This window comes from Artibeus jamaicensis, unplaced genomic scaffold (genome assembly GCF_021234435.1).
Source record: "Artibeus jamaicensis isolate MK-2021 breed Jamaican fruit bat unplaced genomic scaffold, CSHL_Jam_final contig_525, whole genome shotgun sequence".
NCBI lineage: Eukaryota > Metazoa > Chordata > Mammalia > Chiroptera > Phyllostomidae > Artibeus > Artibeus jamaicensis.
Window position 1 is genome coordinate 9,313,565 of NW_026521874.1, and position 26,442 is coordinate 9,340,006.

General features: G+C 43.7%; 2 protein-coding genes across 4 annotated transcripts in view; one reads left to right on the forward strand and one right to left on the reverse strand.

Annotated features, from left to right (window-relative positions):
* Positions 1-2,443: 2,443 nt before the first annotated feature.
* PEBP1 (phosphatidylethanolamine binding protein 1) lies at positions 2,444-8,197 on the forward strand. Its single transcript, XM_037156241.2, has 4 exons — positions 2,444-2,705; positions 3,823-3,932; positions 4,606-4,706; positions 7,192-8,197. Exons 1-4 carry the CDS (start codon positions 2,571-2,573, stop codon positions 7,407-7,409), a joined length of 564 nt encoding a protein of 187 aa, XP_037012136.1. The 5' UTR covers positions 2,444-2,570; the 3' UTR covers positions 7,410-8,197.
* Positions 8,198-13,182: 4,985 nt separating this feature from the next.
* Positions 13,183-26,442, reverse strand: part of TAOK3 (TAO kinase 3) — a 144,317-nt gene continuing 131,057 nt past the window's right edge. For all 3 annotated transcript variants that reach the window (XM_037156287.2, XM_037156288.2, XM_037156289.2), the window contains exons 18-21: positions 23,430-23,669; positions 21,782-21,994; positions 15,585-15,767; positions 13,183-14,541 (exon numbers count right to left, since the gene is read on the reverse strand). In XM_037156287.2, the coding sequence (XP_037012182.2) occupies positions 14,380-14,541; positions 15,585-15,767; positions 21,782-21,994; positions 23,430-23,669 (798 nt within the window). In that variant the 3' untranslated portion in view covers positions 13,183-14,379. The remainder of the gene's footprint in view (positions 14,542-15,584; positions 15,768-21,781; positions 21,995-23,429; positions 23,670-26,442) is intronic.

Sequence of the window (26,442 nt, forward strand, 5' to 3'; positions counted from 1 at the left end):
AATAATAAAGGAGAACTTCCCTAATCTGGCAAAGGAAATAGACTTCAAGGAAATCCAGGAAGCTCAGAGAGTCCCAAAGAAATTGGACCCAAGAAGGAACACACCAAGGCACATCATCATTACATTAGCCAAGATTAAAATGAAGGAGAGAATCCTAGAAGCAGCAAGAGCTAAGGGGACAGTCACCTACAAAGGAGTTCCCATCAGACTGTCAGCTGATTTCTCAGAAGAGACCTTCCAGGCAAGAAGGAGCTGGAAAGAAGTATTCCAAGTCATGAAATGCAAGGACCTACATCCAAGATTGCTCTACCCAGCAAAGCTTTCATTTAGAATGGAAAGGCAGATAAAGTGCTTCTCAGATAAGATCCAATTCAAGTTCATCATCACCAAGCCCTTATTATATGAAATGTTAAAGGGACTTATCTAAGAAAAAGAATATAAAAAATATGAACAGGGAAAGGACAGCAAACTCACAGTTATTAACAACCATACCTAAAACAAAAGCAAACTAAGAGGGCAGCTAGATCAGGAGTGGAACCATAGAAATGGAGGTCACATAGAGGTTAGCAAGAGGGGAGTGGGAGAAGGAGAAGGGAGGAGAAGGTACAGAGAATAAGTAGCGTAGATGGTAGGTAGACAATAGACAAGGGGAAGGGCAAGAATAGTATGGGAAATATAGAATCTAAAGAACTTGTGACACATGGACATAAACTGAAGAGGGAGAATGGTGGGGGAGGGGGTGTGCAGGGTGGAGGGGAATGAAGGGGAGAAATGGGACAACTGTAACGGCATAATCAATAAAATATATTTTAAAAATTAATAAAATAAAACTTACAAATTAAAAAAAAGAACTCACATGACTCTACTCTAAGAAGACAAGCAACCTGATTAAAAAATGGGCAAAGGACTTAAACAGACACTTCTCCAAGCAGGACATACAGAGGGTCCAGAGACATATGAAAGGATGCTCAGTATCGCTAGCCATCAGAGAGATGCAAATTAAAACCACAATGAAATACCACTTCACACCGATCAGAATGACCATCATAAACAAAGCAACAAACAACAAATGTTGGAGAGTGTGTGGAGAATACGGAACCCTACTACCCTGTTGGTGAGATTGCAGATTTGTGCAAGCACTGAGGAAAACATTATGGAACTTCCTCAGAAAACTAAAAATGGAAATGCCTTTTGACCCGCCCAGCAATTCCATTGCTAGGATTATATTCTAAGAACCCTGAAACACCAATCCAAAAGAATTTATGCACCCCAATTAACAGCACAATTAACAATAGCCAAGTGTGGGAAGTAACCCAAGCACCCATCAGTAAATGAATAGATAAAAAAACCACGGTACCTCTACACAATGGAATTCTACACAACAGAAAGAAAGAAGGAGCTCCTATCCTTTGAAACAGCATGGATGGAACTGGAGAGCATTATGCTAAGTGAAATAAGCCAAGCAATGAAAGACAAATACCATATAATCTCACCATTTAACAGGAACCTAATCAACAAAATGAACAAGCAAACAAAGCATAGCCAAAGACACTGAAATTGAGAACAGGCTGACAGTGATAAGGGAGAGGGGAGGGGATGAAGGGGGGAAGGGTGAAGGGCTTACAGGAACCATTAAAAAAGAACATGTGGACAACAAGGGGGGTGGAAAGGCCAGGAGGGCTGGGGTGGTGGGGAAGGGTGGGGGGAAAAGGCAGAAAACTGTACTTGAAAAACAATTAAAAAAATTGTAAAATAAATAAACAAATAAATATAACAAAAGAAATGAAAATAACAGACTTTTTATTCCCTGGGGGAAGCTATCAATGTCAAAGGCTGTCTTAAGATCCAATCTGATGATTATCAACTAGTTCCATTATACTTAGCAAAAAGAAACCACTCGGTGGCCACAGTGAGAGAACAGTTGTGGTAGAGACAGAGCCAAGTGACCACAGAATAGGAATAATAATGGCTTTACAAAACCATTTCCTAAGAAGGTTGCCTGGGCCAAGCTGTGTACTTGAGAATCAAATACCATTGTGCCTGTCCCTAGAGAAAAATGCTCAAAAGTTCGCTCAGGCCCTTCCACCAGGCAATTACTGACACAAGTGAGCATGCGCGAAATCACGGGGAGGCTAGTGCAATCCAGCTTGTTTTAGGAAATGCAGTAGAAAAGCAAGGCCTTAGCATTTCTGAATTTAGAAACTGGTACAATGAATCACGCAAAAAAGAAAAAGAAAATCAAAGGTAGCTCAACTGCATTTCTTGAAACAATTGCCTTTGAAGCCGAGCCACAGCTTTGGGGAACTCGGGAACCACGGGTTGCAGATTCCCTCCGGGCAAAAAGAAAGGCAAAGCCAGCAGCATTGGCCACGGAGCTCGAGCCACCGCGTGCTACCAATCAGAGAGCAGAATGGCGGGGGATGGGGGCGGTGGCACCTGCGCATGCGTTCCCCCTGCACTGGGGCTCGCGCCACCTTTGGCCAGTTTGTGGACCGCTCTGAGTCTGTACTGTTGATCTGCGCCTGGTCTGCAGTATTTCCCCAATAGTGCTCCCTTCTGCTCGCCCCGCGATGCCGGTGGACATCAGCCAGTGGTCCGGGTCCTTGTGCCTGCAGGAAGTGGAAGAACGGCCGCAGCACCCGCTGCAGGTCAAATACACCGGGGTGGAGGTTGACGAGCTGGGCAAAGTGCTGACGCCCACCCAGGTACACTAGGGCTGGGTGGGGGTGGGGGGCTGCAGGCCGTCGGGCCAGGGACTGGGCGGAGGTTGTACGGACTTTCCAGCCTGCCTGCCTGCGCCCGATCCACTGAGGGAGTGGGGTCCTGGGCCGCATGCTGCCGGCCCAGGGTAACCCTGGGAATTACGCGCCTAGGGGCAGGGCACGGCCTGCGGGAGTAATTAATCCACTTTCACAGGACTTCTAGGCCCGGGCAGGGTTCTAGGCCCGGCATCAGCCAGGATCGCAGAAGTGAGGGCAGGGACTAGGAAGGGGACCTTGCCCAGGAGCCAGTTGGCCTTGGTAGTCCACGCCTCCCCAGAGCCTCCTCTCTAGTCTCCGGATTTTAGGGAGCAAACGCCCCACCCGAGGACATATGACGCATTATGTAACAGTGGTTATCAGTGCCCAGTAAGGACTTCTTTGTTTTAGCGGTCAGGGACCTGATGCTGATTTGTGCAGCTGGTCGGCTCCAGGGCCACAGGCCTTGACCGCTGACGCTGGTGGTGGAGGTGGGACCAGGTCCTGGAGGCTGAAATTGGAGAAACCAGAGTGCCTGACACCGTTGTGAGTTGTTGGTCCGTAGCTCTGGGACAGTGGTGTCAGTACAACTGCGGCCTGTGACGCTTTTATTGTTTTGGTTGTTTTTTTTTGTTTTGGTCGTTTTATTATGAAGTGCCCATCTCTCAGCCTCCTTTTTCCCATTTCCACTGTCCACGTCTGGCCTTCTTGTTTTCTGTGCACTTGGAAGTATCCAGTTAATTATGATTTCATTTTAGCAGGCCCCAGGTGACCTCCTGGTCACCACATCTGGAGACCCTGTCATTCCAGATCTTGTAAAGTTATTGTTAAGAGGACTCAGTCGGCACCAGGGTTGAAATCCTGACCCCAACTCTTTCTGTGAATAACACGCTGGGAGACCAAGTTTGTAGTATTATTGTTGGGACTAAAATAAATAATGTAAAGAGTGTACTAAACTTCAGCTCCTGGCTCTTAGTTGCATAGATACACTTCAGCTTTTATTAATAATCTACTCTGTTGGGAACCTGAGTGTTGGTTTCTTTAGCATTTTTGGCTTTGTAACTCAGCTGGTTCCTTCTTGCAGGTTAAGAACCGGCCCACCAGTATTACATGGGATGGCCTCGATGCAAGTAAACTCTATACCTTGGTCTTGACAGACCCGGATGCTCCGAGCCGAAAGGACCCCAAATATAGGCAAGTTGGGGAACTGCAGGTCATCCAGATAGGAGCTGGTGCTTCTTTGCACTTGTTAGTCTTCCCCTGGACATGCTGTTGGTGGTACACTTGGTTTGGGATGTTCACATACATGCTTTAGCTTGAGTGCACATTTCTGGTCTCTTTACTCTCTAGAGCAGGAGACTAGAAATGTTAGCTGAGAGCCAGATCTGCCTGAGGCCTGTTTCTAAGTACAGCCCCATGAACTAAGAATAGTTTTTACATTTTTTAAGAATTGGGGGGGGAGGGAATGGAAAGAAGCATACTTTGTGACATCCGAAAATTGAATGAAATTCCAATTTCATTGCCCACAAAACAAGGTTTGCTGGGGCACAGCCATGGTAGCTTTGCGTTCGCGCTCCAGCCAGGACGTGGAGGTGTGGTGACTGAGTGTGGACTGCCAAGCCAAACGCATTGACTGTCCGGCCCTTCACAGGAAGTTTGCTGGCCCCTGCTCTAGTCTGTCTCAGAGGGAGGGAGGTGCTGGGTCCTCTCTTCTGCAGGCACCTGAGGTTTGCGCGACCAAGAAAGCGAACTGTCTGTTTCTTCGCTGTATCCTGGCCCAGAACGCGGGCGTCATGCCCCTTTGCTGGCGGCGCAGTGAGTGTGCACTGACTTCCTGTGGTGTTGATGGGCCTGTATTCTCTCACAGGGAATGGCACCATTTCCTGGTGGTCAACATGAAGGGCAACGACATCGGCAGTGGTACAGTTCTCTCCGATTATGTGGGCTCTGGGCCTCCTAAGGGCACAGGTCAGTAAAGGCTGCTTTGAGGGGGCGGTGGGAGGGGAGCCTGGGTACACATTAGGATTGGCCTAATATGCTGCAAATTTTAGTCTGATTCTTAGAGCTTTATTCTTGTATTTAAGAGAACCCTTACCCTGGTGGAGGTTTCAGGCAGTGCAGTTCACCCCCAAGGCAGTCGTTAGGTGGCTAGAACCTTGGGTTCTGGTTAGATGGACTAGGTTATTGTTGCTGCTGAGCTCTTAAGCCTTTAGTAAGCAGAGAGGTCTGTGAGGAGATGTATGCTTGAGATAGCTTCCTAGAGAGGGGCTGCATGTGGCGTGAACGCAGTTAAATCACCTAAGTTCCGTGTTCTGCCTTGGCTCTGTGGGATCTTTGAGCTTTTAATTCCCATTAAAGCTGTCAAAAATGATCATGGTTTCCAAATTAGTTATTAAAAATTATTTATCTCTTTATAGCTTCCTTTTCTCTCAAAAATCTAGCACGGTGTCTTTCATACATGTGGAAGATTAAGAACTCTGTTGGAGACACACACATACGTTGTATTGTACTATGTTATACATGTAGACCAAGTTAGATAAATGTCACCCAGGCTCATGTGAGACAAGGAGGGAGCGGTTGGTGGAGTGTGGCAGTATTCTAGCTTTTGTACGTGTCGTCCAGCCACGAGTTGGTCTGCAGAGGTACAAGAAGGCCCCTGAGGAGGACAGTTGGCCATAGACTCCTGTCTTATCTGTAGATCCCAGAAGCTCGGGGTGGCTTCAGCCTTCTCATGCGCTCATAAAGGAACATAAAGGTACATATTTCTCAAGGCTCTATTAAGTTCTCTAGGGCAGTTATGAAATGAGGCAGTTTAATTATGAGAGTACACCTTGGAGAATAAAGCAATTCCCTCAAGTAGAAGCTGTGTTCTCATTAACAAAAAAAGCCTTAGGAACTTACTTTCTTTTTCCTTTTCCTTCTCTTCATATTCTTTTAGTAAGGTATAACTTACGTGTAATAAAACACAGATTGTAAATGTGTAGACAGTGAATATTGGTGGATGTACACATCCTTTTAAGTTAACTTTTCCCAGCATTAACCATTTTCTGACCCCTGTCTCCGTAGATTACTTTCATATTCATATAAATGATACACGGTATGCATTTGTTTTTGGTGATTAATCATTTTCATTTGAGATAATGTCGGGGGTTCATCCACGTGTTATTAGTAGCAGTAATTCATTCCTTTTTATTGCTAATGGTATTCCACTGTGCAAATATACCACAATTTGTGTAGCCATTTTCCTGTGAATGGACATTAGGGCTGTTTCCAGTGTTTGGGTATTAAGACTAAGGCTGCTGTACACATTCTTGTCATTTTGTGGGCACAGGTTTTCATTTTTCTTGGGCAAAACCTAGGAGTAGAATTATTGGGTCATAGAAGTTACCCAAGAATTCTCCTAAATGATGGAAAAATTTTATACTCCCATTAGCAGTGTATGAAAGTTTCAGAAGATCCATCTAAGATTCATGTAGTTCCATATCAAACGTCATCCATGTTGTAGCACGTAACAGGATCTTTTTTAAGGCTGAATAACAGTCTGTTGTGTGTGCATACCACGTTTTGTTTATCCATGCATTTATCAGTGGATATTTGTGTTACTTCCACCTCTTCCCTATTGCAAACGAAGCTGCAGTAAACGCGGGTGTGCAGATACCTAATTTGCTTAAAAACGCAACTCATGGCACCTGTTTGTGTCCAGTACCTAATGCTTTGGGGTTCCTAGGGCACCTGCTGGCTCATTTTCAAATGGTCTTCGCTACTTAGCTAGTTGAAGTGAGTTGGGCCATTTCTTTCCAGCCAGGTCTCTTGTCTTCCAGGGAAGTAAGTTCTGGTGGTAGAAAGATAATGCCCCCCTTTAGCCCGTGCAGGTGTAATTGTGGTGGGATGGGCACCTGGTCAGTGATTGGCTGGTGCCCTTCATCTGCTTCTCATAGTTTTTAGCACCTCCTGTGTGCCAGGCACTGAGGCAGGTAGGTTCTGGGGTGATAATGGTCAATGAGACAAACACTGGAGTTTTGTGGGGCTCTCTCTGCAATGAGGTGGTAAAATTAAAAAGCAGGAGTTTTAGGTAGCCATGTCACTGTGCTGGAAGTAGAAGGGGCGCTTTTGTGGCAGAGGTGGGAAACGACTGGTGATGAGCTCCTGTCGGAGCTGGGCAGGAGTCGGGGTGCAGTGAGCGGGGAGCGGAGAGCTGTAGGAGGAGTGGGTGGGCAAGGGCCAAATCCCACAGGTCCTTAGAGGCTGTAACGCAGGGTGTGGCCTTTGTACTAATGCAGTGGAGTCTGGATGATCTTTAGCAGGTGAGTGACCTGAGTCTTTCCAGGTTCTCAGTGTCCTTACGAATGGGGTAGTCCGAGTCCCTCCAAGTTGGCACATTACTGTGAAAACGGGTGATGTCTGTGCAGATGCCTAGCCATGTGTACATCTCCCCTCCTGCCTTTCCCTCCAGGCCTCCACCGCTACGTCTGGCTGGTTTACGAGCAGGACAGGCCTCTGAAGTGTGACGAACCCATTCTCAGCAACCGATCTGGAGACCACCGTGGCAAATTCAAGGTGGCATCTTTCCGCAAAAAGTACCAGCTCGGGTCCCCAGTGGCTGGCACGTGCTACCAGGCAGAATGGGACGACTATGTGCCCAAGCTCTATGAGCAGCTGTCTGGGAAGTAGGGGGAAGCCAGGAGACAGGTATCACCCCGGGGGCCCCAGCAGTGTTCTCAAGGTCAGTGATGCATGTAGATTTCTCCTCTTCCCTGTTGCCATTCTCACAGGCGAGACCTGAGCAGATAGTGGTGTAGGGTGATGTTTCCTTCTGCCTATCCTTTGTAATTGTACAGGGTCACACAACCTGGTTTATGTTTTGATCAAATTTGGACTCCATTTTGGGGCTATTTTGGTACTGAGATGTGGTCATCAGATTGTTCATAGAAGAGCAACCCAGAATTTAAAGAAGAAAAAGTTTCGGTAAGAAGAACAGGTCTACAGTAATAGTGCAGAGCATCAAACAATCTTCAGGGGAGATTTTTTTTAAAAAAGATTCCTTGTCTCCGCCTTTGTGAGCCCGAATCCAAAACTGTGCCTGGTGGCATATTCTGAGATGTTTTCACAGCCCCGTCTCTCTCCAGGCAGCCAGAGGCTGGCATGTCCACTAACCCCCGCCCGGTGTGTGCACACCTTGGGTTGGTTATTAGGTGTCAGTATTCTGCTCCAGCTCATTTAAGGAGCAGCACTGGAAAGAGCAACAGGGAGCAGGGAGTGTCGCTCTCCTGCTGGGGCACAGCTGTCTAGATGAGCGGCAGGGCTGCGTGAGAGGTTATCACAATCCATGAGTCTCCGTCTGTTAAATCGACCACTCTGCGTTGGTGTAACAAAAGCCAGTCTGGAGTTCCTGAATGTTGTGTTAATTCTGTCATTTGCTTATAGTTGAATAAAAATAAAAACACTTGTGGACAAACCGAGCCTCCAGATATTTTGTTCTTTTTGAATATGGAGTTTCATAAATGTGGAAAATTAAGAGATGACCTCAGAGGGTGAATATCCCCTTTCTTGGACCCACCGAAATGACCGGGACTTGATTCAGGGACCATACACAGGGTCCGCACTTGTACAAATGCCATTAAACTGTAGAAGGAATGACCATTCATTTCAGTTGGAGGTTTTAAAAAAATCATAAAACTTTTGCCAAGTCCTCTTGCCCAGAAAGCACCTTTGCTTTTTGTAAGAGGTCCCCCATGGTGTAGTTGGGTGCAGACACCGTAACAGTCTGCTGAGAAAGAGCCCATACCTCTCTGTTCTGACTTACAATCCACATAGAATCAGTACCAAGGGTAGGGGGATGGTGGATGGATCACCCACCTCCACTGATGTACCAAAAGGAAAGGAAGGAGCTGGAAGGTCTGCATCACTGACCTGGTCTGGTGGAGATGGGAATCCTGATCAGGGCTGGCAGGTGCTGGGCAAGGCTGGGCTCTGTCCCACCTTTTGCTGCTATACTCTGAAAAACTTGCAAATGTTGCCTCATGTAACCTCTGGGGGCAGATAAGGTAGAGAGTAATTTTTTTATAAGGTAGAGAGTATTTTTTTAACTGTAGGGTTATAAAATTCATATTTAAAGTACTATTTTATCCCCGGCTGGTGTAGCTCAGTGGATTGAGCACTGGCCTGCGAACCAAAGGGTTGCAGTTTGATCCCTGGTTAGGGCACTGCCTGTGTTTTGGGCCAGGTTAGTGGTTGGGGATATGCAGGGGGCAGCCCATCGATATTTTTCTCCCTCTCTCCACCTGCCTCCAGTTCCCCTCTCTCCAAAAATAAATTGCTTTTAAAATTCAGGAAAATATTTTACGAAACAAAAGCTGCAAAGAAAACAGCTACCCTGTTGACCTTAAAAATAAACGTGAAAAGTAATTCACATGGTTAGACGAGGCAAACTGTAGGAAGAGAGTGCTTTTCCCCTTTCTCACCCCCAGGGGCCAATTTTTTTTTTGAGAAGAAAATGTAAATACTGATACCAGTATACATTTACATATTTACCCTTAAAAGTTATAGTTTTGCTCTGTCTTTCCCCACCTATTGTACCTCCATGCCTTATATCTTCAGTTAACAGGTCAGCACAGCTCACGTCATTTTGAACAAATGCTCTGTTTTATGGGAGTTTTCATAATTAACGAATCCAATTCCCTACTGTGATTATATTATTTCTTGTTATTTGCTGTTACAAACGTTGCTTCAGCAGACTTTTTGTGTGTGTGTAAAAATTTTTTTTGCAAGTAATTTAGTGGAATAAATTCCTAGCATTGAAATAATCAGTTCAAAGAACATCCACATTTTCAGTGCTGATGCGGACAAAGCATCCCCCAGAAAGATCATTCTGATTATATTCCTGGCAATGGTATATCAGAATAACTCACTCTATACCCTTAGCAGTTTTCTCAAGCTTTACACATTTGACAATTTTGTATTTATGTATTTAAAATCATTCACTCTCTCTGTCAACTGTTTTCTTTGAGACTTGTATCTTGCTAACCACAGTACTTTTTTAGTTATGGTCTGAAGATTTATGAGGAATTATAGCAGTCTGTTTCCTTGTCTAAAATGGGTATAGATTCATAAAGGACTCTGGAAAAGGTCAAGAACCCGACCGAAAAAGATGAAGTGTGCACAAGAAGTTCACGTAAAAAGAACAATACACATGAAAAGACATATTTGTAACCTTAGAAACAGTGGGATACCATGTTTCACCTATTAAGTTGGAAGTGAAAATGACCTTGCCCAAGGGCACATCACTAGGAAGCAGGTGCTGCAGATTCAGAATAAATAAGTTTTATTTACTTATTTTTAGGGAGAGGGGAAGGGAAGGAGAAAGAGGGAGAGAAGCACCACTGTGAGGGAGAAACATTGATGTTGCCTCAAAAAAAAACAAAAACAAAAAAAACACCCAGGGACTGAACCCAAAACCGAGGCACGTGCCCTGACCAGGATCAAACTGGCAACCTTTCGCTTTGGGAGATGACACCCAACCAACTGAGCCACACCGGTGGGAGCTGAGCTGTGTGTATAGTTTTTTATGTAGTTTATCTCTTCTATTAGGCTGGACCCTTCATGAATGCAAGGACAACTAGTCTCTGCCTTTTAATCGACTGTTTATAGAGACTGTTACTATTTAATACAATTAAGTAATGGTGAGATTTAGGTCTACCATTTTATTATGTTTTCTGTTTGCCCCTCTCTTTCTGGATACCTCTGTTCTTCCTTTCCTGCCTTCTTTTGGATTAGCTGAATATTTTTAATTCATCAGATTTTTGGTTATTACCTCTTTCGGTTTTCTTTTGTGGTAGTTGGAGTTACAACACACATAACTAATTGTTCAATCTCCTTACAATACAAATTGTACCATTTCATGTGAAATGCAGAAGCTTGACACCCTATGGGTTCTTTAACCCCCAATCTTTCTGCTATAGCTGGCATAGGGGTTGCATTTACATGCGTTGAAACCCTCACCAGACAGGGTGACAATTTTTGCTTTCAATGATATATAGGTGTTTCAAAACAGTTCAAAGAATATGAAGGGGAAATTCTTTTCTACTTATCTAGGGATTTACCATTTGCTGCTCTTCATTCCCAGAAATCCAAGTTTTCTGCTAGCTCCCTTCGGTATGAGGAATTCCTGTAGCATTTCCCGTAAAGTCTGCTGACAGTGAACTCTCAATTTTTCTTCACCTCAGAATGGTTTTATTTCACCCTCATTCCTCTGTCTGGGTTGCTTTTCCTCAACGCAGCTGCTTTTTTTATTCTTCAGTGTCCTCAGTTTGTCTAGCTTTTAAATTGTATTCAGCACAAAAGATTTACACTGCTCTGCCAAATTGGAACCATAAAAATGTACTTTTTTATATATTATCATTTCTATGGCAAAATATATTATGAAATTAGAATTGGAGGGTCATGTGGAGTTCTTACAGGGGCATGTTTTCAGTTGCCTAGGAATACCCTTTTCCAACTGATGTATACACAAATAATTACAGATGATGGTAAATGCAAGAAATAAACTTGGATTTGGTCAGACAGCACTGAGCGTTCTCTGACACCCTCTGTGACTGGTTGTCGCAGCTCCTCCAAACTCCTGTAGCCCCCAGTCCTCACCTGATCACGGCTCATCTCGGTCCATTGTTGGTTAACCTCGTCTGCTGCTGCTCTGCTTCTGTTTCAGGAGATTTAAATCAGTGACCCCATCCACCTTATTTACTACTACGCCCCCAGGTACACAGTAGGTGCTTAATACGTACTTCTCGAATAAATATATGCCAATCTGGCAATTCTAATCCCCTTTCTCTATTTTTTCCTTTATCTAGAGCACTTATTACCATGCAAGATCATTTATTTATTATGATTACTACGTTTTATCAGATTCCTCCCACCCCTAAGCTCCGTTAGAGCAAGGATCTTTATCTGAGATACATTGATGTATCTCAGGCATCTGGCCTGGCATCTGACTTATAAGGTACTCAGTAAATACTCACTGAACAAATCATTGCAAATCAAAGGTCAGCGGCCCTTACTAATATGTATGATAAACTTGTAATGATTCTTTCCTTTCCACGTCGGGGAGTTTGGTGTATGCTGGGATTCTCGGACACTGGCTGCCTGCTGCTGCCCCAGCACCTCCTTCGTACCTGGTCTCTCGCTGCCATTCTGGTCTGGTCTGTTCTCACTGCCTCCTCGTGCAGGTACTAGAAGCTGGAAGACAGTCTGTCCCAGGTGTTCAGAGCAGGGACCCTCGCTCCTTCCTTCTGGTCTTCCTTCTGGTAACTGCCTTGGGACACACCACTGACACACTTGTAGAGAGGGAAATTTTATAAAGATCAGCATCTGTCATCTCAGACACAAGGCCTTTTCACAAGCAAGCTGGACACTTTTCACTACAGAGAAATGGATGAGAGACTTCATGAAGTTCTTCTGTCCTACTGAAGATAGGATGTCCTGAATAGCAGTAACTATGCCTAGGAGTGTTCTGAAGTCAGTCAGGTTGGGATTCAGTCTCCACCACCACCACTTACCCTGGTCTGCGCTTATTTCCTCACCTGTGAAATACTTAGTGTAGTGTCCCAACACATGGGAGGCATAAGCATGAATCACAGGTTACCTGTTTTTCATGGGTAATTGAGTCTTCTTTCCAGCCCTTTGCGACATTATTTTCTGTTGTACCCAACAGAAACTTCAGTGAACTAAGCTGCTTAGGAAGCCAGGTGATAACTTTATGGTTAGGGTTAACCCACGTTAATAAATCATTTTGTTGTAGTTTTTGAGTCCACCTCTCTGCTTTAGTCTATGACAGTGAACGTGACTGGCCACATGGGTCTGCGATGACTGAATACCCTGGAGGATATAAAAGTGACCTTTGGGTCCTCCCGCTCAAGTTTAACTTTCAATGTCCAGGACTTAGAACGCCAAGAATATGCCATCTTACTGAGATTGTCTTATACCCAAAGCCACATCCTAGAAGTTAAATATTTTACCACCTCAATGATGTGCACGTAAGATTCTAATTAAAGTCGAATGTGAGGGGTGGTTGCATCTGTTACAGTGGGATCACTTCAAATATTTGGCTATAACTTCTTTGCAGCCTGCCTTTCAGGGTGTCCAGCGCCTCTCCTCAGCCATAGGCACTTCTAAGCACAGCTGGCACATTGGGGTGTGTGTGTGCTGTGTGCACGTGTTCCGTTTTATATTCTTAAGGGCAAAAAGGAGCTGTTGACCACTTCAAACAGTGCAACACTATCTTCAATCCCGTGGAAGAACTTGGAAGACAGGTTTACCTGGAGATCGTGAATGGCTCTTCCGGGAGCAACTGGCGCTACGGAGAGGAGTTTCTGGAGGCGGCTCTGCGTCTGAATTAGGAGCCGGTAAACCTAGAAGGGAAGCTTCCTGCTACAATAACACAGCAAGGCGATGTGATGAACACTTTTATTTACAAATATAATTAAAAGCTCTGACAGTTATCATGCTCTTCCTTGGAACCTGAAAAATGTTTTTTTTTTTTTAAAGTGCATGCAAAAGAAGTAAAGCCTTTTTTTTTTCATCATTTTTTATTGTAAGAAAATACACAGTTTGAAAGTGTGAATAATGCAATATTTATGACCAAGATATGGGACTTAGGGAGGGGAAGGGAAATAAAGAAAAAGATCAAGATGATCTGATTGAGAGACAGTGTTGAACTCCAGATACTGAACTGGAAAAGGAGGGGGGGTGGGAGGAAGAGGAGGAGGAAGTAAAAAAATTTGATCAGAGAAACAGTTAAAATACAATATGAAAATAAGTAATACCTCTCCTTAAATTCCTTCTATACACAAAATACACGATTTGCCAAAGCCCAATTTGTGCTACTGGGATTCTGTGAGCTCCTTAAGTGTATTCACATCCTCTGCAACAGCAGAAAATGATTATGATACAATCAGAATATGCTGAAGACAAGTTAAACTCTTGCCAGCAGGTTCTTAAAAATCACAAGATCTCTTCACCCCACCCACCCACCCCATCCCCAAAAAAGTAATAATATGTCACCACTGATATGTACATCACAATTAGTTTCTGTAAAATGTATCAAATTTTCAATCTTTAATAAAACTTTGTTTTTTTTTTAATTCCTGATGAATAAATACCAAAAAAATAAAATAAAATAAAATAATGCAGCAGCTAGTTAAGGTGTAAGGCTGCGGATATTGTGTCTCTCTCCCCCTTGGCATTTATTATTATTATTATTATTTTTTTTGCTTTACTTTCACAAATTGGTGGTAATGAGTGATTGCTTAAAGCAACGAACGTCCACTTTTTGTTGTTGGTTTATTGGTTTTGTTGAAACTGTCTCCCAGTTTTCACTGAAACATTTTGAACCACATCAATACTGTGACGTGTACTCTGAGTAGAAGAGGCGGCCGGGTTTTGGCCAGCACTGGAAGTCGACACGGGGGGAGGAAGGGGCCCCTGATGGAGTAAGAATAAACAGGCACTAGTCCGACACGATGTCAGTAAGAGTAAGAGAGAGAGAGAGTGAGAGCAACGCCCGTTAAAATGGGGAATGTGGTTCTGCGGGGTCTGAATTTTTTTCTGTTTTATTATTTTTTTTTGTAAATGGCAAAAAAATTTAATCTCATCTATAGTCCTCCTTAGGAAAATCTAATGTAACCAAATTCCCAAATCCCATTCTGAGGCTCTCCATGTCAAAAGTTTCAATCTCTCGCTCTTGCCTTTCCAATAGATTCTTTATTCTCTCGCTGCGTTCCTTCTGAAGGGCAGCCAGCTCTTCTTCAATCTGAAATAAGCACAATGAGCAGATCTTAATGGAGAGGATTTCTCAACAGGTACCCACGTGCACACATGTACACATATATGTACACACGGACACGAACACAGGAGCTAAGAGTAGACCAGATGGGTGGGTGGGGAGGATCCTGTGATAAATGTCTTGTCTCTAACCCATTATATTTAAAACTTGCTCACAAGAAGAAAAATGTCTGGGGCTCACTGGGGCCAGCACTACCACTCCAGCAAGCCAAGCAGCTGGGCTGATCTAGGTCAGTGTCCTGTCTCAGCAGGAGATAGCTCAGGAGCAGGTACAATACACTGAAGCACAATTAGATTGTGCTGCTTTCCCGCAGAGAGCCAAACGCCCCTCGGGTCATTAGCAGTTTAGTTCTAGAACAGGAGCTGGGGCAATAGTCTTGTACGTTGGTGCCAGGGAACTACCGGAAGAAAGCACAAATAACTGGTTAAGCAAATAAATGCTTAACAGCTTTGAGATGCTTTATGAAATCTTTTCTACTTCGTATTCCTCGGCAATATTTAAAGCAATGAATATTTCAATTCCGATAATATTTATTATGCATGGCAATAGCAACCTTTCTTCATTTCAATTTTTTAAAAGAGCCCTGCTGGTAATTTCTTTTCATTTAGAAATAGCTAAAAATAAAAGGCAGATATGCACTTGGCTTCCTCATACCATTTAGCAGTCATGCTATCAGCTTGTAGTACCTTTCACATGTCATATCAACCACCGAGCAAGTCATGTATTCCTCTGGCTGTGAAGGTGGAGGGTTTCCCAGCAGAGGCATAGAAAGAGCTTCAGCTCTGGGGTCAGATTTTTGCCCGTAACCTAACTGTGCTGAGCCCCAGTCTCCTGCCTGTAGAATGGAGCTTATGCCTACTCTCAGATACTGGGAATGTAAAAGCAGGTAATAAGTGAGCAGTGCCTACTGTAATGGCCAGATACACAGGCAGGGCTGCATAGATGGTGGTTTCTAGGCTGTGCCCCGTCCTCCACCCAGTTGTACAGGACACACAGGGACTCTCGCGTACCTTCTGCTCAAGATGTGCTCTGCGCAGAGACACCCTCTGCTCTAGCTTCTGGAGCTCACGTTCATGTTGTGCCTCTGTTTGCATCTTGATTTTGCTCTGATAGGCATTGAGCAGCTCCATTTCCTGCTGGAGCTGTAGCCTCAAGGCCTGGCATTCTGCTTCTTGAGCCTCATCTAGCCGTAACTGTGGGCACAGAAGACACACACTGTAATTCACTCCTAGCTTACGGCACTTGGGGACTACTGGAAGACGTTTCGGTGTTTGGATGGCAACAGGTTCCCTCGGAAAAGGATGCCCTGGGTACCTCCAGAGTTAGGAATCGAAAACAGATAGTACACTCTGCCCAACGGGCTACACAATTCTAAAAACATGTTCTTAAAACACTCTTTCCTAAAAAAAAAAACATTCTTAAGAAAAACCATACTAGCAGGAGTCAGAAATGGTACCCATTCCAGTAGAGGCAGACTCTTGAACCTGAACTCTAGCTCCACCATTCACTTAGCTATGTCACCTTGGCAAGTTACTTAATCTCTCCCAGTCTCATTTTTTTCTTTGTCATCTCATGAAAGTAAGTCTAAACCACCAGTGTCTAAGATTAGTGTGAGGATTAAATAAAATAATTCATGTAAAATCCCAGGCATCATTCTTGATGTATACCCAGTGTTCAGGAAATAGTAGCTGTTATCATTATTTTGGTTTTCACTAATCATTTCCATATTTAGATGTCTTTAACCACAAATCCATAATATACTTAGATATCCTCAGCTCTGAAAGAAAAAAAAAGAGCCAATCTCCTAACACTTGAGGAATTCGCCACTGTTATATTCCTAGCAAGTATTGTCCATCCCTGTTTTTGGCTACGTGTTATCCTGCTAGCTAGACAACCTAACACTCGAGTGGCTCCAAATGTCTCCCCCACACACGGAAGCTGGCTTTGATAATCGTAAGGGGCGTATTCTGGTTTCAAACAGTAAAGTCCAGATTACAAACCCACCCGATAAAGTTTCTCGCTTCGCAGTAGCCCCTGAACTTTGTGTTTGTTAGACACCAGGATACTGATCCTGTGTGGGGCGTGGCCCGAGCCAGCCAGCAGAAAGGCTGAGCTTTCAGTGAGCGTAGCTGACCATGTGCTGCTCGGGACAGGAGTGTGTTTAGGGATGACGACGCTCCTGTCCCGGGCTTGGTTTTGTCTAGATTTAGCAGGCCCTCAGTTCCACTGGGAACTCTGAGATTAGAACCCTTCAATCAGACAGTACTGCCTTGAGTTTATCTGCATGTGTTTCCACATATATGTGCATATATGTTTCCACATATACAGACCACTTTGTCAAGATAGCTATTTACCTATGCTTTCTTCCTTATCCGGACAATACTGAGAATACACAGATGGACAAGACAACTAACAATCTACCTCGTTATGTTGATCGAGAATTGACTTTTTGAAATGTTATTAGAATAGTTTTAGACGGTTATTTGCATAGTGTCTTCTTTAGTATTTTTGGACAAATGCCCTATAGCAAATTAACAAAAATATAATGGAATCACACATCCAAGGTGCTTTCCAATAAGTAATCTTAACCAGCTTTCAATGAAACCCACTAAGGAGGAGCTCTCTCTTACCATTTCCCCAGTGAGAAAGGAAGGCAGAAGAAATACTAGACACAATGAACGGTCAATCTGCAGCAGGAACAACAGCCTTACAGATAAATGCCAAAGGGTTTGCTGGCTCCCAGTGAGACTGTTCTCTATTTCCTCCTGATATGGGAGGTTCCTTACCAACAAAAGGAATGAAAGTCTGCTCGTTTCTACTCATCTGCATTAATTGCTATAAGCCCTGGCTGAGTGGGTGAGAGGCTCATCCTGTGCAGTCTAGACCACAGAAGCAACTCCGTCTCCTCTTGTTTCTGGCATTCTATTATTAATAACAGTAACGACGTTATTTTGTATTGGCTCCAACTCTACAAAAATGCCAGTCTAGATATCTGAGGATATTCCAGTATTCGGTATCGATCCCCCAAAAGCTGCACATACCAAATCCATTCGAAAGTTTCAGAAGTAAAAGCAGAGGTCAATATCACATCTGTTTTATAAAGTGGATTAACCTGAAGAAAAAGATGTGATAAGAGGCAGCATAATGTAGCGGTGGCGAACCACACAGCTTCCTAGCTCCTCTGAAGACAGGCTCCAGTCCTAACTCCGTCTCTTAGTCACATGACACCCCAAGTCCGCAGTGGGCACACGACAGCCCCAGGGATAAATCTGGCTTGCTGCCTATTTCTGTAAATAAATTTCACTGGAACAAAGATATGCTCATTCAGTTATGCGTTGTCTGTGGCTGCTTTTGTACAATACTGCAGTGATAGAGTTCAGCGGTCATGGCAGAGACCCTGTGCTCCTCAAAGCCTATAACACTTACTATCTATCTGCTCTTTACCGAAAAAGTTGTCCAACTACTGCCCTAAGCAAGCAGCTTTACTTCAACAAACCTTAGTTTCCTCATAGGTCAATTAGGGTTGAAATAGTAACAACTTCAAAGGGGTTTCACAAAAATGAAATAACACTTAGAAAATACTGAAGACAGTGCCTGGCACACAGTAAGCAGTGGGGAAAGGACAGCTGTGATTATCATATACACTTTCATCTCCTTCCTGCTTCAGAGGAAAGGGCCTCTCTCTCGTTTTATCCACAGGCAATCACGAACCTACATTCCTGACCCAGTGTCGCCCACTTCATATAACAAATGTTCATCGAACACCTGCTGTTTGCCAGGCATTGATGCAGAGGCTGAGAATGCCGATGGACAAGACAGAAATCCTATCAACATTTCTGTCCCTATCAACTCCTTCCCCTTCTCCTTGCCTTCACCCCTTCTCTGCACGCCCCACCCTGCACTCCTCATTCTGATCCTTCTGCCCTACTTGCTTGCTCACATTAAGGTCACTGAGGACCACCCTGAAGGGGTCTTCATCTTACCGGACCTCCCAAGCAGCACTGGATATTGTGGATTGCCCCTTTCTCCCTGCAATCTTTCTCTTGTCTTCTGAGATCCACACACCCTTCTTTTTTTTTTTTCCCTCCCTTTGTCTCCTTTCCCAGCTACTCCCTACCTAACTGGAACACTACATATGAGTGCTTCTTGGGGCTTCATCATGGGCACTTCCTCTAATCTTGCTTCCTAAGGACTCTCATCTATTTCAAAGGCTTCAGTTACCATCTACATGCATATCGCCCCCACATCCATACCCCTGTTTCAGACTTCTCTTCTGAGGCTCCCACTAGCTGATCCAGTCCACTAGAGACATCTTCACCTGGATGTTTCCCAGGCCTTCCACTTGAACATGACTCACATTACTCCTCTTTCCCTTCCCGCTTCCCCAATCAGCTCCCCTTCCCTTTTATTTACTTTTAACCATATAGGTAGATGTTACCACCGTCTATCATTTTGTTCAAACTAGACACTGGGGGTCATCCTTCGTACCTCACTCTCCGCATTCAGTCTGTCACTAAATGCTTTCAATTCCATCTCCTGCCTATCTCTCAAATTTAGTCACTTCTCCATTATCGCAACTGCCTGTCTCTGGTGTAGCCTCCACTCCCTCATGCCCTTATCTTTTTATCTCTCCCTCTCCTTATATCTGCTCTCTCGCCATCTCTCAGGCCGCTCTCCGCACCTCATTAGTGATCTTTCAAAAATGCAAATCTGACGTCAGCTCCCTCCTTAATACTCGTCAATGGCTTGCCATTGTTTTTAAGATAGAGATAAAAATTCTTAGGAAAGTTTGCAAGCCCCTACACGATCTAGCCCGTTTACCCTCCAGTCTTATTCTCATGTTAGTCTCCTCCTTGTTCTCTTTATTCCAAGCAGAATGGACTTTTCGGAAGTCTAGAAAAGTACCTCCATCTTTCCCATCTTTACAAATGCAGTTACTTTCCCCTGGAACGTGCTCCCTGCCCTTCATTTTAAATGGTCACTGGGTGTCTGAGACACCTCTCCTGACTCTCCAGGCTTACTCTGTAAGCACACTGCATTGGCTCTGCCATCACGACAAGTAGACTTTTCCAATGTCTGTTCCCTCCACTTTTCTACAAATTCCTCCATGGCGTGATTGATGCCTGGGGCACTGTATATAGACACTCCGTATTTACTTATTGGATACCTGAGTGAAAGAAAGAATGAATGAATGAATACACTGGCTCCTATCCTCAGCCTAAAGACATTAAAGACATGTGTATTAAGACTTTCCCAATGAACAAAGTCTTCCTTTACCTATCTCCTCCTCTAGCTACAGTTTTCTTTCCCCTTTCCTTCATGGACAGATATCTGGGAAAAGCTATCTCACACTCACGGTTTCTATCTGACTTACAATAACTTTTTCGGTGCACTATCATGCCTTCCATTTCCACCACTCCAGTGATTGTGACAATCACCGGACAAACCCACTGCTGGGTCCAACTGGACTCTCTGTAGCATTGAAGTCCACTAGGAACTTTTGTTCTGGCTTCTGCGACATGCTCTTTCCGGTTACCATTCCACATCGCTAATATTCATCTTCTTTGGTCTACTTCCACTCAGCCCTCACACAGCAGTGTCCACAACTCTGTCCTTAGTCCCCTCTCTCTCTGACACTATCTCCTGTCCCTAGAAGATCTCAGGTTTTCCGAAAGCTACCACTGCCACCATCTAATAATGGTATCTGATTTTTTGTCTTTAACCCTGATACTCTCTTGAACTATAGATTTCCATCTCTGCACTTCTTTACTTGGGTACCTGCGAAGCTCAGGTAACATGTCCACAACTTAGCCAATTATCTACCAGGCATCCAAACTCACCCTTCCTTTTATCTTGGTAAAATGATGACCAATTTCACTGTTATCAAACCTATCTTCCAAATGGTCACTAAATTCTATTTCTTAAACATTCCTACCTCCTAAACATTTCTCAAATCCTCCTCCTTTCTCACTATCTCCATTAGTATCTTCTCTCTTAGTTCTGGCCTTTATTCCTCTTTTTTCCTGGATTATTACAAAGAGACCCTAACAGGTCTGTTTACCTACATTTGCCACATTACTGCCAGTATCTTTCTATAACACAGATTGGATTCTGTTGCTTTCCTTCTACACTTGATCTTAGCCAAAAGGCCGAGAAGCGATCACTTTCCTTCTTAATACAGGCCTCGGGAGCTCTCCTTTGCTTCTCTGATAATGTCCGAACGCCTGGCCTTTGAAGACCTGACCCCTGACCACACTTCTGCTTCCGTTTATACTCTTGCCATATCAACGACTCATTGTACCTCGAGGTGCTATCTGCTCTCAGGGTTTTGAATCTTTGCAAACACAGTATCCTCTGCCAGTAATAACTATTCCTTCTCTGTCTGCTTGGCAAACTGTTACTCTTTAAGACTTACGTCCTTGTGAAATCTTCACAGATTATGCAAGCTCCCATCCCGGGCTGACCAAGACCTTTGTGACCTCTCTAGCTGGGGTTCCCACAATCCTCCTCCTTAACATCTGAGCTCATGCCAAAGTTCTCTGGGTCCCCAAATGCACACTTTCCAACTTTTGGACCTTGGCCTATGTAGGTTCCTTTCCATGGAACCTGTCTACTTAAGTGAGTTTCTTCACGCTTCTTGGCTCTTGCTGGGAAGCTTTCTCTAGACTCGATTAGTTGTTCCTACTTATCGCTTCAAAGCACTTACTATGCTTTATTTTTATTGCTTAATTATCTGACTTTCTTGCTTGCCGGCCTAAAGTGTGAGGACAGGGACCAACAGTTGTCTCTCTAGCTCACACTACCTCTGAGCCCAGCAGGTGCTGAACGCAGATACTTAGTACAAGTTTATTGAGTGAATGTGTCTGTGCATCTTATTTGTTTATGTGCGACATTAGTTGAGCGCTCTTTGACGAAGGAAAATACGGTATTATATGCGGAATCTATCACATCTTGCCCTCAAAGCCCCTACGTGCCACAAGTCTGATTTAGCATGGTATTCCTTGAGTTCCAGCTCAGAAGACACACTCCAGCAACTATCCACATCGGCTTGGCTTTATTCAGCGTCGTCACTTCCTCAGTTCTCTGGGCAGAAAAACACCAATATCTTAAATGTGTGCAAGAATCATCTTGGGAACAAAAGGCTGGATCTTGAGTTTTCTTGATTCCCAAAGCTCTTGAAGCCGTGGCACCGAACCTAACCACTTACCGCTTGAGAGGCCATCATCTCATTTATACTCTGTTCATACTGCTCTGCCAAAATGGCAAGTTTTCTCGTCTGCTCATCTTTCAGTGTCTTTAAGATTGTTTTGTGCTCATTCTTTGGAGTAACTTCCAACTGGTGATTCTTGAGTGCTTTATACTGTTTGGTCTGTACTTTGCAAGTGTCCTGAAACTGTTTTTTAATTTGCATTTCCATGGCCTGTGTGAAAAAGTGACACACACACACAAAAAAGACACATCAGTAAGTACAGAAGGGTTCCCATTGTAATAATGCAATACAGTTGTGGGGATGATCTGTCTTTTGGTGCAGTGAGCCACATTACTGGTCAATAATAATGAAAATAATACACACGACACAGACAAGAGTTAAGTCTACCAACACGTTTGGTTTTATGTTAAATGAGTAGAAGTAATTTTGTATTTCTGAGTGGGTTAAAAATATGAATTGTTACAAGGGGACCACGATGCTAAGCAGATTGGGGGCACACTATGAAGCTCAGTTTGTTAAAAGTTTGCTCATTATTTTAAGTTTCCTATTCAAAATCTTCAGTGTCTTCCACTGTTTGTTTTACCCCATGCCCCCCTCAATTTCAAAGTGAGAAAAAGGATCGCAGTGTATGAAGCTACCTCTCACTGTTCTCTGTCTCCTCCTTGAAAATTCTATTAAATTTCAGCCTAAATAAGAGGGAAAAGCGATTCTAGCTATGCCCCTCCCATTGAGAGGCTGCACTTGCACATAATAACATCGAATATGCACTTTGGCAAGGGGAAGTGGGTGTGTCACGAGTCCAGAAGGCGTTCCACCAGCTCGCCTCACGGTCATGTGCACATTTCACAAGCACTTGGAGGAGCTGTGATGACAGGGATTGCTAAGTAGATGAGCTAGGATTTGGCTAGACAGGAGCACGACCAGAGTGATGGAGGCTGGCCTGATGTCTGTGTCAACACTGACAATGTCTCCCTTGAGACATTGTCAAGGGAGCAACAGTTTGGTCCGCATAGTGCAGAGTGCTCCCTTGGCAGCCAACTAAAATGACCTGGAGGCAGTGAGGGCGAGAGAAGCCCCAGTCCCTGGTGCAGGGGAATAAATGCCTGGCACATCTAGAGTCATGCCTGATCCCCATGCCCATGACGGATGTCACTAATAGATCATACTCTTTCTTAAAAGCTTGGCTGTGGCTTTAGAGTCTTTCTCTAAATACAGTAGCATTCAAGGTAGTATGTGCTACTACCAATCATGTGACCCGTATGACAGATGCAGTTTATCTGCCCTATAACTACCAGGGAACTTTCTCATTTCCTGGTTTTATGTTGTTGGTCCATACATTACAATTTTTAAAAGGGGAGGTCACAAAGGGGTCAGAGAAACTGCATAATGCATATAAAGAAAAAGGGAGAGGTCATCTCATAGAGAGGTTGTCAAACCGGCTTGCCCGGCAGCATCTCTTAAGAAGTTTGTTAAGTACAGAGTCTTGTGCTTCATATCTGAAGAGTCTCATTCAGTAGGTGTGGGGCCCAGAAATTGGTAATTTTGAAAAGTCGCGTGACTAACAATCATCCATATGTAGGAACCACTAATTTGGTCCAACTCTGTGTGGGAGCACAGACAGGGAAATACTTCGGTGTCCTCTTACCTTTAAGTTTTTTGGCTGTTGCCGAAGTTCCATGACATGCTTTCTGTGCAGTTCCCTTTCTCGCCTCTTATTGTACTCCAGCTGGTTTTCCAGTTCAGTCTGGTGCTGTAGACGGATCAGATCCATGCGTAGCTTCTGTAGCGTGTGCAGCTGCCTGTACTCTAGCTCTCGGGTGGACTCGTCGTGCCGGATAAGCATGGCATGCTCCATCTCCTTCTGGGTCCTCTTCTTATTCAGTTCCTGCGTGCAGGAATCAGGAGATAAATGGAGAGAGATGAATGGAGATGGGCTGGATGAAATGCACAGCTGAGGGATGGCAAGGAATGGCACCACCAACCCTCTTAATTAAACCCACTAGTTTTTGGCAGTACAACCTAATGAGACTAGGTTAACGATCCCTTGAGATCTAGGTTCTGTATGTGGGTCCACCATTGTTACAAGATGGGCAACTTTACAGCCATTACAAGTACTCTGTCTATAAAATGGGATTACAGTGGTACCTCAGTACTGGTTAATTCATTCTTATTAGTGGTGAGCAAGTGATGACTGATGAAGCATCTTCTCTTGTGGGGTGGTGCTGTGACTCATACAAGTTCTAGCAAGTGCGATGAGTGGCAAGCAAGCACTGAGTGCTGAAACATCTTTTCTCGTCAAAATGTGATGGTTACTGGGTTTGACGAGCTCTGAAGCTGAGGGCTAAGGTACCGCTGTAATTCTAATTGAGCCCTTCTTACCTTCCAGAGGTGCTGTGACCCTTAATTAAACAGTGTGCTATGCACAGGTCTAAGTAAGTGTTTCTTCAGTGAAACCAGTGGTTCTCCACCCTGGGCACCCATTAAAATCACGTGAGGAAGCTTATAAAACATAAGACAACCGAATCCTACAACATGAAATTCAGATAATTATCTGAGGTGGGACTGTGACATCAATATTTTAAGGGTCCCCAGGTGATTCTAACAGACAGAGCCGAGAATTGCTGAAGCAATGTTCTTATGGGAAAATACCCTGTTTTGTTTTGTTTATTTTGGTATGTTTCAGAAGTAGGCCAATTGTCAATTTTTTAAAATCTCAGAGTTCACAGCATGCTGGGGAAAAGCAGAGACCTCTCTCCTTTCATCTTGTCCATTATAGTCTATTTGATCATTTCTAGTTCTAATCATTCTGCTCTTTCCAGTTCTACTCATGTCTTTCTCTCTCTTTTGTTGAAGGGGGGAAAGAAAGGAAAGCAGAAATAAAAGGGAGGAGGGCAAAGTTGAACAAAAATTTTTTCATTCACCAGTTCAAGATTTCCTGAATGGCACTGTATTAAAAAATCTGAACCACGTACTCTGGGTGTATAAAAATATTTACTAAGCCATGACTTCGTCCTCAAGTAGCTAACACTCCACTAGGGAATTATAACAGACATGTGTTGAAGTATATGATCAGCTCACAGGTAAATGAATCAATTTATTGTGTCTCTACTAGAAATTTGGAATTGGGATTCAGAGACAGTTAATCTTTACATATAGCTAGAATAGAGGGCCATATAAAAGCTACATGTGGTAGCCATCCACCGCTATGAGGGTTGGATGATTAGAGGAAAGCTGACTTGAGAGCAAAAATGAAAAAGAGGGAAGAAAGAAGTGGGGGGCGGAGGGATATACTGAGGCCCAAGTTCCTGACTGGTTCAAAGCAGCCTGTAGCTTTGGCTGTATCACTGCAATTGGGTTTTATGAAACATCCTATATTTCTGCAGCAAATTCGCTGCTGTTGGCTTAAGCTAGCTCAAATAAATTTTAGTAACATGCAAACAAAGAACCTTCATTAACACAGGGAAATAAGCTTTATGTGTAAATTTTAAAAAGAGAGCAAGGTTGGAAGTGTTTGTTAAGTGCTGTGAAAGAGGTAAAGGTTTTATGCTGTAAGAGTTCTCAAAAGGGTGATATTAAAAAGGGTGACATTTATATTAAAAAGGCCAAGGAAAGGGAAAACTTTTGAGCTGGGCATTAAATTAGAATAGGGTGCCTCTTCTCTATCGGGATCCACTGTGGAAGAAAAATGCAAGCCATTTATTCTCATAGAATTATCAGTAACATTTCTATATTGGTATGGATGAGAATGTCTTGTAAACTTAGGCCTTCTATCCATTTGAAGAGAGGTCCTTTAAACAGACCAGCATCTATTACTAGAGCAAAGTTGTTAGTTCCTGTGTATTTAGCAAGTCATTGTTAAGCATGTCTTATCTGCCAGAACTGTTGTAAGCACGAGGGATAGAGGAGTGAACAAGTAAACCCCCTTGTGGAGGTGTTTTCTAGTGGGAAAATATCAGAAGTGCAATTTACACTTGCTTTAAGGAGAAAAAGATAATATCCCAGAGCATCTCCTTCAATCTCCTGCATTTTTCTTTTCTTTGCTTTATTTTTCCTCTTTACCTGGGCCATCAAATGTCTCCTTTTGAAAGTCACTAACTGGTCCCTAGGTGGCACTAAAGGACAATGAGCCCTTTCCAGAGACTAAAGCTCTTCCATCCAGTCCAGTGACCAAGGGAAAGCCAAGGAAAGCCCTTGAATTGGGCAAATGTCCTGTTCCTAGGTCACGATATCATTTTCAACCTTTGAGTACCAGGCCGCTCAGTATTGGGCATTTATCCATTCCACATTTTCCTAAACTGAGAAGTCCACATGTGTCTGAGCTGCCCAGAGCTCTGAACCTTGGGGAAAAATTAAAAGATCAAAGCAAACAATACTTTCAGAAGAAATCAAATGCTTCTTTTCACATGTAATGGAATGCTACCGGATGTTGTCCATCATAACTACCTGGGTTACAAACCACCCAGCTAATTCTGACATGTACTAAAGTTTGAGAATCAATGGAAAAATATTCAGGGTATGAGTCAGTTTCAGCTCTTTCATTGACTCATATATGGCTTTGGGCAAGTCTCTTCACCTACGTTTTAGTTTCCACAAGTGTAAAGTGAGGATAACTTTTCCACTGTGAGCTACCATTCTTGTGAAGTTGAAATGAAAGACCA

Excerpts from the sequence above, each read along its gene's own strand:
- PEBP1 (XM_037156241.2), top strand. The coding sequence starts at position 2,571 with ATGCCGGTGGACATCAGCCAGTGGTCCGGGTCCTTGTGCCTGCAGGAA. Across the intron at positions 3,933-4,605 it reads CGAAAGGACCCCAAATATAG|GGAATGGCACCATTTCCTGG; the intron begins GCAAGTTGGGGA and ends ATTCTCTCACAG. Across the intron at positions 4,707-7,191 it reads TGGGCCTCCTAAGGGCACAG|GCCTCCACCGCTACGTCTGG; the intron begins GTCAGTAAAGGC and ends CTTTCCCTCCAG.